This window comes from Helicoverpa armigera, chromosome 13 (genome assembly GCF_030705265.1).
Source record: "Helicoverpa armigera isolate CAAS_96S chromosome 13, ASM3070526v1, whole genome shotgun sequence".
In the NCBI taxonomy this organism is placed as follows: Eukaryota; Metazoa; Arthropoda; class Insecta; order Lepidoptera; family Noctuidae; genus Helicoverpa; species Helicoverpa armigera.
The window spans coordinates 3855314-3867125 of record NC_087132.1 but is presented as its reverse complement, the minus strand read 5'-3'; the positions used below and the strand labels follow the sequence as shown (position 1 = coordinate 3867125).

The 11812-nt window shown below is 37.3% G+C and overlaps 2 protein-coding genes across 2 annotated transcripts; one reads left to right on the top strand and one right to left on the bottom strand.

Annotated features, from left to right (window-relative positions):
• Positions 1 to 744: 744 nt before the first annotated feature.
• LOC110384427 (zinc finger protein 567) lies at positions 745 to 4488 on the bottom strand. The gene is made up of 10 exons (XM_049840659.2): positions 4191 to 4488; positions 3978 to 4103; positions 3497 to 3683; positions 3164 to 3325; positions 2750 to 2985; positions 2410 to 2531; positions 2162 to 2270; positions 1759 to 1911; positions 1270 to 1465; positions 745 to 980 (listed from the first exon to the last, which is right to left on the bottom strand). Exons 1-10 carry the CDS (start codon positions 4293 to 4295, stop codon positions 835 to 837), a joined length of 1542 nt encoding a protein of 513 aa, XP_049696616.2. The 5' UTR covers positions 4296 to 4488; the 3' UTR covers positions 745 to 834.
• A 1036-nt stretch (positions 4489 to 5524) lies between these two features.
• Positions 5525 to 11792, top strand: LOC110384455 (beta-1-syntrophin). The gene is made up of 7 exons (XM_064037542.1): positions 5525 to 6287; positions 6861 to 7055; positions 7248 to 7465; positions 7892 to 7977; positions 8342 to 8595; positions 8977 to 9167; positions 9550 to 11792. Exons 1-7 carry the CDS (start codon positions 5792 to 5794, stop codon positions 9652 to 9654), a joined length of 1545 nt encoding a protein of 514 aa, XP_063893612.1. The 5' UTR covers positions 5525 to 5791; the 3' UTR covers positions 9655 to 11792.
• Positions 11793 to 11812: the final 20 nt, after the last annotated feature.

Sequence of the window (11812 nt, the reverse complement as noted above, 5' to 3'; positions counted from 1 at the left end):
CATTAGCGTTAAATCTTCACACAATGCGGACTGGAATTTTTGACCGGCTTTAAGATTTATATCATACATATTGGTTACATTGGGAGCTATATCAATACAATCTCACTAAATACACGGTATGTGTTATATTTACTACAGCGTTACCGACTCATCAAAAGTTGATCTCTCTTTGACTCCATGAGTCTGCTCAAAAACATAAACAGGTTTTTTGAGATGTTATTCAGTTCTGCTTGATTCCCATATAAATGAGTGATTGTTATAATTCAGTGTTCCCACCAGACAACATCAGCAGTATCTAAATCTTCCGAACATTAAGATTGTACATTAACGGTGAGTTGCACCATTTAACTATAACGATAACGAAATCAAGCAAGTACACGGCCGGTTAAGGTTTGATTATATTATTATCGTTATAGTTAAATGGTGCAGCTCAACCTAAGTGTGGCCCAGCTTATTTCCTTTTGTTTTTTCAACTGTGTGATGTAAGTTGGTGGCATATGTATGCTTGCCTGTTAGTACCTAATCATAATTTAAGTATAAAGTAAGACTTGATATTTTCCCGAACTAATGCGATGTCTTGTTTTTTGTAAAATTTTACTGGTTATCCATTTTTTGTACTTTTTTTATAAACATTTATATTTAGTACTTTCCGTACTCGCCAAAGACTTTTTTTTTTGTATGTGATACACTTAGTTTCTTACTTAGATGTAAATTGTATTTCTATAATAAATAATTTTTAAAAGTTTTCTAAAAAGTTATTTATTTTTAGTTTACGAAAATAATACAATTATAATTGAATAACAAATATAAATGTTTGCAACAACCCAACTGCCCTCATTTGGCAACATTAAATAAATCTTCTTGTTTAACACTATCCCTTTTAACAACCAAGTATTCTCCGTGGACCTTCATGTGAACTTTGAGATTGTGATTTCCTGTAAATGCTTTGTTACAAATCTTGCACACATATGGTTTTTCACCTGAAATAAAGTCATTTGGGTTATGAAAGGCAGTGGTGGTGTCTTAATTATACAGAATTTAAATTCGAGATAGATTACGAATATCATAAAGCTGGAAAGTTTGTTTGTATGAAAAAGCTAATTTCAAGATCCGGTTAAAAAATATTTCAGTGTTAGATCCATTTAATGGGAAAGATACAAGCTACTCTTTATCCGGATGCGTGAAGTAGTTCTCATAAGGGCGCGGGCGAAACTGCCAGCAGAACCTAATGTTTTGGATATATCAATAAATTCATTCAGTAATGTTCACCTGTATGTATTCGACGGTGCTTGATTAATACTGACGCTGTGAAGAATTTAGCGGGACAGTATTCGCACTGTTTGGTGCGATTGTCGTCGTGTCTGTCCATATGGGCGATGAGCGCTGCTTTCGACTTGTACTTCGCCGGACATCGGGTACACTCGTATTTCTGAACGTCACTATGTACTGCCATATGACGAGATAGCTGAAAATTACAGTTGTAATAAGTACTTCGAATTTCTTAGAAGGACATCACAATGCGGTAACATTTATTAGGGTCCGACAAGTCTATACTAATATTATAAAGAGGAAAACTTTTTTTGTTGTAATGGATAAACTCAAAAACGACTGGACTTATCCCGTTACGGGCAGTAGTTCCCACTTCGCGAGACGCGGGTGAAACCGCGGGAAAACGGCTAGTATTTTATATGTATAAAAAGTACTTGTTCTTAGAACTAAGGGTAGATTAGGTAAGGAATAAGTAGATGTTACCCTTACCCTATTACTTTCTCTGATTTCTTTACCGCATATTGGACATATGGCCGCCACCTTACGACACTTGTGGTTATCATAGTTCAACTGATTCGGGAATGGTCTCTTGCATTGTTTACAGTAAACCCTCTGAGGCGTATGTTTTCTTATTTTATGGTCCTGTAATATACAAAACTCCTTTGTTTAATTAAAGAACTGGCGATCCTCGATAGATTATCTAATAAAAAGTTTTATGTTTAAATAAATAGAAGCCTTTGGAACGCAAACATACTTATTTACACTCTTAATTTTCTGTAATGTTTTTTGGAATAACTTTTAGTATATTTTTGGAATAATTGATTGTAGGTAAGTGACGGTGGAATGTTAGTGCAGAACAATCAAAGGGAACCAGGATATTATACATACTTACATATAATCCATTTCTTTGTTTACAAGAAAATCCGCACAAATCACAGACAAAACTTTTATTAGTATTATGACTCTGTATATGCGACTTAAGATTTGATTTGCATCTGAAACTGAAAACAAAAATACAGATGAGCAACTTAAGTGGAGGTATTAGGTCCTTTCCACAGGTTTGTTTGAGTACTTGTCACCTAATTAAAAGTTAACAATCATAATAGGACTTTTGTGTATAGAAATATTAGACTGTCTTACCCTTTAGAGCACGTGTCGCAAAAGTATTTCATAATTTGAGAATGCACGTGTTTCATATGATCGGTGAATTTCTTTGGAGAGGGACATACTTGTGGACACTGGTTACAGTAAAGCTTTTTATCCTGAAAGAATTAAATAAAATATAGGTCTTCAGTAACAGTAACAGTAGTCAAATGTCAGTGCAAAAAAGTAATATTGGATGAAGGCCCATTTATCTTATGCTGCATAGGCTTACCAATATTTAGCTTTTCTATGAAATGTCCATTGATGGATACAGTGTTTCATAGAATGGTTTTTTTTTTAGTTTTTACTTAGTTACTTAGAACATGTCAGGACTTACATCTTCTTCAATGTGCAAATTCCTATAGTGGAATTCTAGATAAATAGAAGACTTGAACTTTTTATCACAAATGAGACATATATTTTGACTCTGTGGTATGTGTGTCACTCTATGTGCAAGGAGTTGGGACAAGCTGTTCACCTGCTCCCCACAGATCACACATGTTCTAGTGTTTTTATGAACATCTATATGTTTTTTCAGTTCATTTTTATCCTCAAATTTCTTTGGACATATACCTGTAAATTAGAATACAAAAAATTCTATGAAGGTCACAATATGTCAAATGTATATGCTTTTTATAGGTTAAGAATACTTTTTAAATTTTTCCTTTTTACAAACAAAATGTTTTATGGTGAAAAAAGAAAACCATTGTAGCTTCTATTGTAACAGAGAGATTAAGAAATTATTGCTTACCACACATCTTTTCATTATTCATATCAATTTTAAGTTTTTCTTTTAATTTAGGTTTTTCATCTTTTTGTGTTTTTCTAATACTTTTTGTTTGTTTTTTAACAGCTAGTGTTTTTCTAGGTTTTGTAGCTGTTAGCCTTTTTCTTCTCTTTTTTGTAGGTACTTCTGTAAAAAGCAGAAGCATTGATAAACATGAAATATACAGCACTGACCTTTTTTTGAAGCAGGTTAAATAGGTTAACTACAGGATGGATAATTATTATTTCATTAATTTGTTATGCCTACTGTATTGGGATAATTTTTACATTGCAAAAAGGTGTGTCCAAAAGGCAGTACCATATTCATCTTCATCCTTTTTAACAATTAAATCTTCAACATTCTCTACATATTCAGAGTAAAAATCATCCATAGAGTCATATGCTTCCTCTTTTATCTCAGACTTTACGGGTGGATCATACTTATCTCCATTAGTAGTAGAGTTTTCTCTGTCTTCAAGACTTGGTTTATTTTCTGACTTAACTTTCTGAAAAATATGAACAACTGATGAATACTCTTGTATTGTTATATTTAAAGAAAGGAAAGTACATAAATAGAGACTATGTCATATTTTAGTATTGTTCTTTATTACTCATCTATCATCTTTGAATAAGCACTTAACAATAGGTTAACAATTTTCATAGTATTTTTTAATCAAATATGTATAAAGCAAATAAACTTTTGCCTTAAATGGTTCAATTCATTAGGTAATTCTTATAGCTTATCTAAAGTTAGTGCCTACTCAAAGAATGTGTAGAATTCGAATATAATTTATACTTACATTCAAAACTAACTCTCTTAGAGTTTCTTCTGCCGAAATAGACTTTTCCCTAAATTCTATGTAACACTTTACTGTGTCTAAACATGTTCGACATGAGTTTTGTGGCATCCCATCTAGGAGAGTTATCTGAAACATCATAATCACAATGAAAATACTGTTATAATACAATAATAATGAAAAAAAAATACATAGAGTGATGATATAAATACTTACATTCAAATTGGTTAGTAAATTATAGTTGTTAATAAAAGTTTCATCCAGGGGAAGCAAATTTTGTTCCTCTGTTGATAAACATACTCGACACACCAGTATACTCATGATGTTTCTTTTTTTAACGGCACCAAAGTTCGCCAACAATTGTGATGATATTTAAAGTTCACTTAACGCTTATTCTTTACAACATAATGCATTCGTTACAAACAAAATTGAAATAATACTCTGATATTTATTATGTTAAGGATTTAATCACGAAAATAGCTGACATAGCTGTCATGTCAGTCGGTACGTCACTGCCATTTCAAACTCGAATCTGTGTCAACTTTGGGATGCAATTTTTTTTGTAAATAAAAAATAAATTAAGTAATCCCTTTTACCTATGCTTTTACCTGGTTTTACCCTATTAATATTTTTTTATTATTGCCTAAGTTCTTCACTTATTCATGTAATAATAATAAAAAAACTAGAGAAGCTAGATTTAGCCCTTCGAGCCTTCTCATGTGTTGCTCGAAGATTTAGCCTGATTTAGCCTTAAATAAATGAGGGTTTTTGAATTTTTTTCTGCCACCGGGTGGCGCCACGTATGCGTCTGGTCCAAACAGCTGTCAAATAGTATGGAATTGTAGGTGCCGAACTTATTGTTTATTGAAATTCTGTTATATTGGAAGTGTTATTGATTTTATTATGGACTACGGTCAGAATAAGGTTTCCGAACTAAAAATTGAGCTAAGAGAGAAGGTGCAAAAGTCACTGGTACTAAGGAAAAGCTTGTTGAAAAATTTGTTAACACAATATGATTTAGTTTTTTTTATTTACTCAACCGCAATAGTAAAACAATAATGCAGTGCTTTAATTATAAAATAAAAAAACACTAAAATCGTTCACTATTCATAGTAAAGATAAGCACTTTGACAGTTATTGGACCTGACGACACGGTGCTGCCACCTCGTGGATTGCCATTTTAGAAAACCCAAAGAAATAGAATTTCTTTGTTGAGGCTTCAGTGAAGAGAATGGAGAATTTCGAAATAAGTCTGAAATTAAATAGAACGATAAATGTATTGGGTAAAAGTAATTCACAATAATTCACACAGACAAGAGGAGCAGGAAATCTCAGATTCAGAAAACATACAAGAGTGGAAAAGTATTGCCAGTGTAGAAGACTTGTTTTGGAAGGCAAAAGAAGAAAATAAATTCACAGAGTTGAGTGCTTACTAGTAACTTCCAGTTGTAGAGCATATTTCTCAGCAACTTCTTAAAATTAGGTACTTTTTTACATTTGATAACGAACGGTAGCAAAGTACCTGTCTAAAAAAGGGAGGCAACTAAAAAACAATTATTATCTGTGACTTACGCGACAGGGGCGTACAAAACGTCAAATTTGTATAGGTACCTATCGATTGTGCAATAAATTCGTATTTTACCATGTTAATTTAATAAACTGCGTTATTTTACGTAGGAATAAGTAGTAAATGTCTTAACCGTAATAAAATGAATTGAGACAAATATTGGTTGACAAAAATACTGTGAATGTCTTGATCAAAGTCTCATTTATCATCACATTTTTTCTTGTTGTTTGTTGTGAAAACAAGAGGAATTATGGTGGAGAACGGAGCTTCTAGTGGAGGCAGTGATAGCCCCAGTGCGACCTGCACACGTTCCGGTTTACTAGAGACCTTGGTCCGTGGCGTGTGGTATCGTGTTCATTGTACGCTAGAAGAGGATTACTTAAGTGTGTGTCTGGATGATGGCTACGACGCGACCACCACACTGAACGGTACCCTGAACAACAACAATGTCGAGACTCCCAACAGCGACTTCACAGAAGTACCAGAAGCGATTGCGAATCAAAAACGGCTAGTACAAGTGGTGAAGTCTGACAATAATGGGTTGGGAATTTCAATAAAGGGTGGGATAGAAAATAATATGCCTATATTGATATCGAAAATATTCAAGGGCATGGCAGCTGATCTTACGGAACAGTTGTATGTTGGTGATGCCATACTGTCTGTGAATGGGGAAGACTTAAAGGATGCAACACATGAGGAAGCTGTGAAAGCATTGAAAAGAGCTGGGAAAATGGTTCAGTTGGAAGGCAAGTCATACATAAGACCAACACTGTAGATGTAATGTTTATGCATAGCTATAGGGCACAGGCTAACTAAATTGACCTTAATTACTACAACTCAGCAGAGCCGAGTTGCTAATTGAGCTATTCACAGCTAGACTATGTATGCCTCATGTATACATACAGTGAGAATTACATAGGTTTCATCAGTAACATAGTTATGCCTTCATGACTTAAATAGTACTTGTTTTGAAAAGTACAGAAGTTATGTAAAGATTATATAAATAATAGATTTTTGTTATTGACCGATTTTGTAAAAAATTTAACAATTTATAGATTTTGCACTTATCCCTGAAAGGGGCTACCAAGAATTACTAGAAATTTTTGCTTATTCCTTAAATCATTACCATTAACATATTATACATTGATATTGTCGCATGATAGATAAATAAAGTTCTCTGCAACTAAAGGTCTTATTGAAGGAAGGCAAAGTTCTGTTAAGGCTGCCATAACAGTACCAAGACTACTATTTTAATTAAACCAGGCATTAAATTAAGGCTTGCAGCACTATATTTTTAAAACTTCTATTCCCGTTCACAGTGAAGTACCTCAGAGAGGTGACTCCATACTTCCGCAAGGCATCTATCATCAGTGAGGTGGGATGGGAGCTGCAACGAGGGTTCATGGCAGACGTTCCACCTTCGCCCCCCTCCCCACGGCGACGCAGGGCTGATACGCGATATGTGCCGTTGCTGATGGCATGTATTGCTAAGAATTTGCGCCATCGTGATCCAGGTAAAGAAGCCTTTTAAATCAGCTTTATAATACTGGTATAGTTTTTCTTCAGGCTCTATTGTAAAGGATAAAATTCAAAATTCTGCATATAGTAAGAACTTTTCTAGAGATTTATGTCTGAAAATCATCCTGTAGTTGCCTGAATAGTAAAACCTTCAATGACATGTTTTTGTATGCTTCTGCAAATTATAGAAGAGAGAACAATTGAGATCTACTCTCCGGACGGCGTGCACGCATTGGCGCTTCGAGCTAGCAGTGCTCAAGGCGCGACGGGCTGGCACCGCGCGCTGCACGCGGCGGTCCGGCGCGCGGCACGTGCGGCGCTGGCGCGAGCTCGCCCGCGACTGCGCCCCTTGCTGGGAGACGTACGATATGCTGGCTGGCTGGCGAGGCGGCCTCCTCAGGATCATGTGAGATTTTGTTTGTCTATGCAGGAGTGAATTACAGTGTTGCAATCTTTAGACCCGAGTACACCGGAATGGCATCGGCCGGCAGTGACGCGGCGAGCACTTTCAGTGTAAAATAATTTTACAACTTTAACTACATACTTAAAAAACCAGTATCCCTTGAAAAGCTTTAAAAGTTCGCTGCCGGCAGCTGCCATTCCAGTGTGACTCGGGCCTTACCGAAACTTATCTTTGAATTCCAGATTGCCAAACAATGTTCTCAATTGTTTTCTGTACCTTCTTATGGAGGACACGGAATCTTGGCAGGCCCATTAGATATTTTTATGTGGTGGAAAGTGCCCTATGGCATTAAGTTTCCCCTGTGTTATAATTGTATATGACCTTTAAACACATAAATTGATCTTGCTAACTAACTCTGGTTTCTTACAGTTGAGTGCATCTGGTGGATCTGATAGTTCTGATGAGGCTGATGGTTGGCAGCCCACCTTTGTTGCGATCACTGATCGAGAAATTAGGTAAGCAAACTTACATGTGATATAGTTTGATGTTTTGTTGCTTTGCAATTGGGCTGGTTGTTCCTACTCATTATTGATGGATCTAACCATAACTCATCTGATGGTACCAAGCGCTTAACCAAGTTTTGAGTAATATAGCCACAGCTGTACCATCTTTTTCTTGAAGCGGTCAGCGGCTCTTCCGTATATCTTCGGTGTGAACAAAGCTTAGGGTACAAATTTTCAAATTCGGCGATCAAGAGTTAGCATTAGAATAACTTTATCCTCAAAATTAAATGATATTTGCATTAATATTTTAGGAGTTACAGTTGATCAAACTTACGCAATTTTGTCACTCATTAAATTTTCTGTAACCTCCCGTTAGACTATACGAGGCAGCCCCTTGGTCTGGCGAGGCATGGTGCGCGCCCACGGAGTGCTTCAGCCTGGCGGCGACGCGGCTGGCGTGGTGGCGGCGCGGCGGCGGCGGCGCGGCGCTGGGCGTGCGCGCGGGCACGCCGGCGGGGCTGGCCGTGCGCGCGCTGCGCCCCGACACGCCGCATGACCTCGCTGCCGTGGCTGGTGCGCTGGTGGACGGCGCTCATCACGCTGTTAGAGCGCAGCCTGAGTTCACTTTCCGTGAGTAACCGGTCAATAATCGCTGCAGCGTCAACCACTGAGTGTGGAAAGATGAGCGAAGATGCCATAATGCAGGTAGGTCAGGCGCCTTCTTCTAGATTAAATACATGTGGTGGTCACGACCAATACGATCAGTTACAAATGAACTAACGAAGAGTTCGGGTCCTTTGAGACATCTGTCGATTTTTGGTTTTACAACCATTTCAATGAACGGTCTGAAGACGGCGTATAAAGGCGGAGACAGTAAAGTTCCTTGTCCCCCGCACATCCCCCGTGCATCTTGGCGTGCTTCTTTCTTGGGAGATTTTCCATTATGGCATCTCCGCTAGTCATGTTCTCCGTGGTCCTTACGCTTCGACTAATGGTATACGTTTGTCCCAGGCTGTCGTTTCCGCGGCGCGTGCGCGCGGCTGTCGCTGGGCGCGGGCGGCGTGGTGGTGTGGGAGGCGGCGGGCTCGCTGGGCCGCGGCGGGGCCCGCGCGCTGTACCGCCGCCCGCTGCACGCGCTGCGCGCCTCCGCCGACGACGACCACACCGCGCTCTGGCTGCACTTCGCTGATGATGACACTATTGTAAGTACAACTTAAACTCTTCTTCCTCTCTCCTTTTGTATGTGTGTGTTAACTGTCTCGTTGGTCTAGCTGTCGCGAGCGCAGCTGCTGAGCCCGAGGTCGCGGGTTCGATTCCCGGGACGGGCCAAATCGCTTTGTAGGTTTTCGAAACTTTCACAAAGCAGCTCGGCCTGGAGGTTGGTGATTGATACACCCGTGCATCGGAGAGCACGTTAATGTTGGTCCTGCGCCTGATCTCTCCGGTCGTGTCGGATTGCCGTCTCATCGGGATATGAGAGTGAAGGAATAGTGAGTGCACCTGTGTTTGCGCAAATGCTTGTGCACTATAATATGTCCTGCGCAGTTGGCTACGCCATATATAAATAAGGCCTTCATTCATCAGGAACTGGATATGGAAGGCAGCCCGAAGCCAGCAGTGTTCATCCTCCACAACTTGCTGTCGGCCCGCGTGCACTCGCTGCCGGGCGAGGGCACTCCGCCGCTATAGCCCGACGCCGACGGCCCTCCGGAATACACGGCCTAACGTACCAGAACATTCCAGAACATTCCGGTACATTCCAGTACATTCCACGATGGCGGGACTGTGACGTGACTCCTTTACATGTTGTGCCCGAGTTGGTCACATGAACTAGTGATCGGATTGTGAGTAGTCCTTTGGAATATTTACTGTAATCTTAACCACATTAGTCAATATGTTTACAACACTATAGCTCCTTTTTTTTGTAACAGTGTTATCATCGAATCTCTTGTAACTGACGTATCTGTGATGTTTAACAATTTATCATGATCCCTTCATATCTGACCTGTATCGATATCAATAGAAATATTTTGTAAACTTATTTAGTGACTGATGTAGTTCATAGAACTATTTTCCTGTGGAAGTCGATGATGATTACATATTTAAAGCACCCTTTATCTTATTGGTAACTAAATTATTGGTAGTGGGGATATCCAGTAAATTAAAAGAATTTCTGAATTCCATTTTGTAACACTAGTGAACTATAAATTCAGTAATATTTTGTTGTGTGTACTGTACATCCTATATGTAAACTAGTATTGCCAAAGAGTTAAAATATAATTGACAATACATTTCTCTGTATAGTGGTCATAGTTGTCTGTATGGGATGATATTGCTGAATTATAAACATTCCACATGTAGCCGCGAGTGCTCGCTTCGGCGCCCGGCTTCGCTTGTGTGTGGCTGTCATTGTTCTTCCAAAGATATCAATTTTTGAATTTTTGTTTTGTTTGACATTGTAGCTTAATGTAGCGTAGAGAATGTAATTATCGTTTGAATTGATCATAACGACGTATTTTTATAATTTCCATTGTAAATAAATAGGTAAACTGTTTTATAAATTATAGTACATTCCCAGAATGTAGACGATTACATTTGCTTTAATATTTGTAGCTTTTATCTCAAGTAAGGTTAAGGTACAGTTTCAATAATGTATGATGTATATTGTGTAGTCAAATGTAACTTGTAAGGAAGGCAATATACGAGGTGATATCTAACATATTGATATTATTTATTTTGATATTGAATCGTACAGCCTGCGTTGTTATTGGAGATGCCTCCAATTTTATTTGTGTACCGCTTTATGAGATACACTTATATTTATAATCTCAAAATGTTACCTCAACATCATTTACTGTGTATAATCTCATTAACATTTCTTATCGTGATTACTTTTACATTCTTAAAAATAAACATAAAAGTATGCTTACTCGATTTTTTATAAATAAGTACTCTAAAACTAATTTGTATTTCACTAAATTACTAAAACGAACACTTACTGTAACTTGGAAACGAATGTATTTACTAAATGAATTGTATTTGTTGTTTATATTATCAGATGTTAGGTTTTAAGCTGAGGGAGGGTTAAAGTTAATGACTTTACGGAAAAATGTGGTTCGTTTTCTTTGAACATATAAATCAGTAATTTTCAAAATGGTTCAGCAAGCTAATAAACCTGAAAAGTCCGTAAAGTTTTTAACGGAAAGACGCAGCGTTCTGATATACAGCTAAGTTTTATAAAGACAACTCATATAACATAGTTACCATGATTTTAACTTATTTAGGAACTGTCGGGAATCTCTGCTAGTTTCCACATCCGTATAATAAATTTACGCTAAGATACTAATCTTGTAATCTCTTAGAATTTCTACTGGTGACATTTCTTCATACTATGGTATTACACTGCGGGCGCATAAAGCCGACGCATTCTATAGATCGTATAGAAGTAACATTGTACACTGTATTGCATTAAAATTTAGCTAATTTTTATTATTATTTATCTAACATTCCAACATGTGTTTTTACCATTTTGTTATTTATTAAATGTTTATTGAATCCAGTTATTATACTTAGTTTTGCAAGACGTTATTAGTTATATGTATTAACCCTAGTCTTGCACCATAAGACTGACTTTTATTTTCTCAAATTTTACTTATTTTGTTGAATCAGTGACATAGGTATTTCTACACTGTCTATGCAAAACGCTAGATTACGAGTCATAATAAATTCATAAATAATTAGGTAACTGTATTCTGTTATGTGTAAGGCAATTGTTACATACCTACATTCCTTTCGGATACACCTACGAATCACTGCTGGGTATATAATTTTTTTTTTATCTTTTCAG

Bases quoted from the DNA above. Each gene is read 5' to 3' on its own strand.
- LOC110384455 (XM_064037542.1), top strand. From the start codon at position 5,792: ATGGTGGAGAACGGAGCTTCTAGTGGAGGCAGTGATAGCCCCAGTGCG. The intron at 6,288-6,860 runs GCAAGTCATACA...TCCCGTTCACAG, and splicing joins GAAAATGGTTCAGTTGGAAG to TGAAGTACCTCAGAGAGGTG. The intron at 7,466-7,891 runs GTGAGATTTTGT...GGTTTCTTACAG, and splicing joins GGCGGCCTCCTCAGGATCAT to TTGAGTGCATCTGGTGGATC.
- LOC110384427 (XM_049840659.2), bottom strand. From the start codon at position 4,295: ATGAGTATACTGGTGTGTCGAGTATGTTTATCAACAGAGGAACAAAAT. The intron at 3,684-3,977 runs GTAAGTATAAAT...CATATTTTTCAG, and splicing joins TAAGAGAGTTAGTTTTGAAT to AAAGTTAAGTCAGAAAATAA. The intron at 2,532-2,749 runs GTAAGTCCTGAC...TAATTCTTTCAG, and splicing joins ATTTGCACATTGAAGAAGAT to GATAAAAAGCTTTACTGTAA.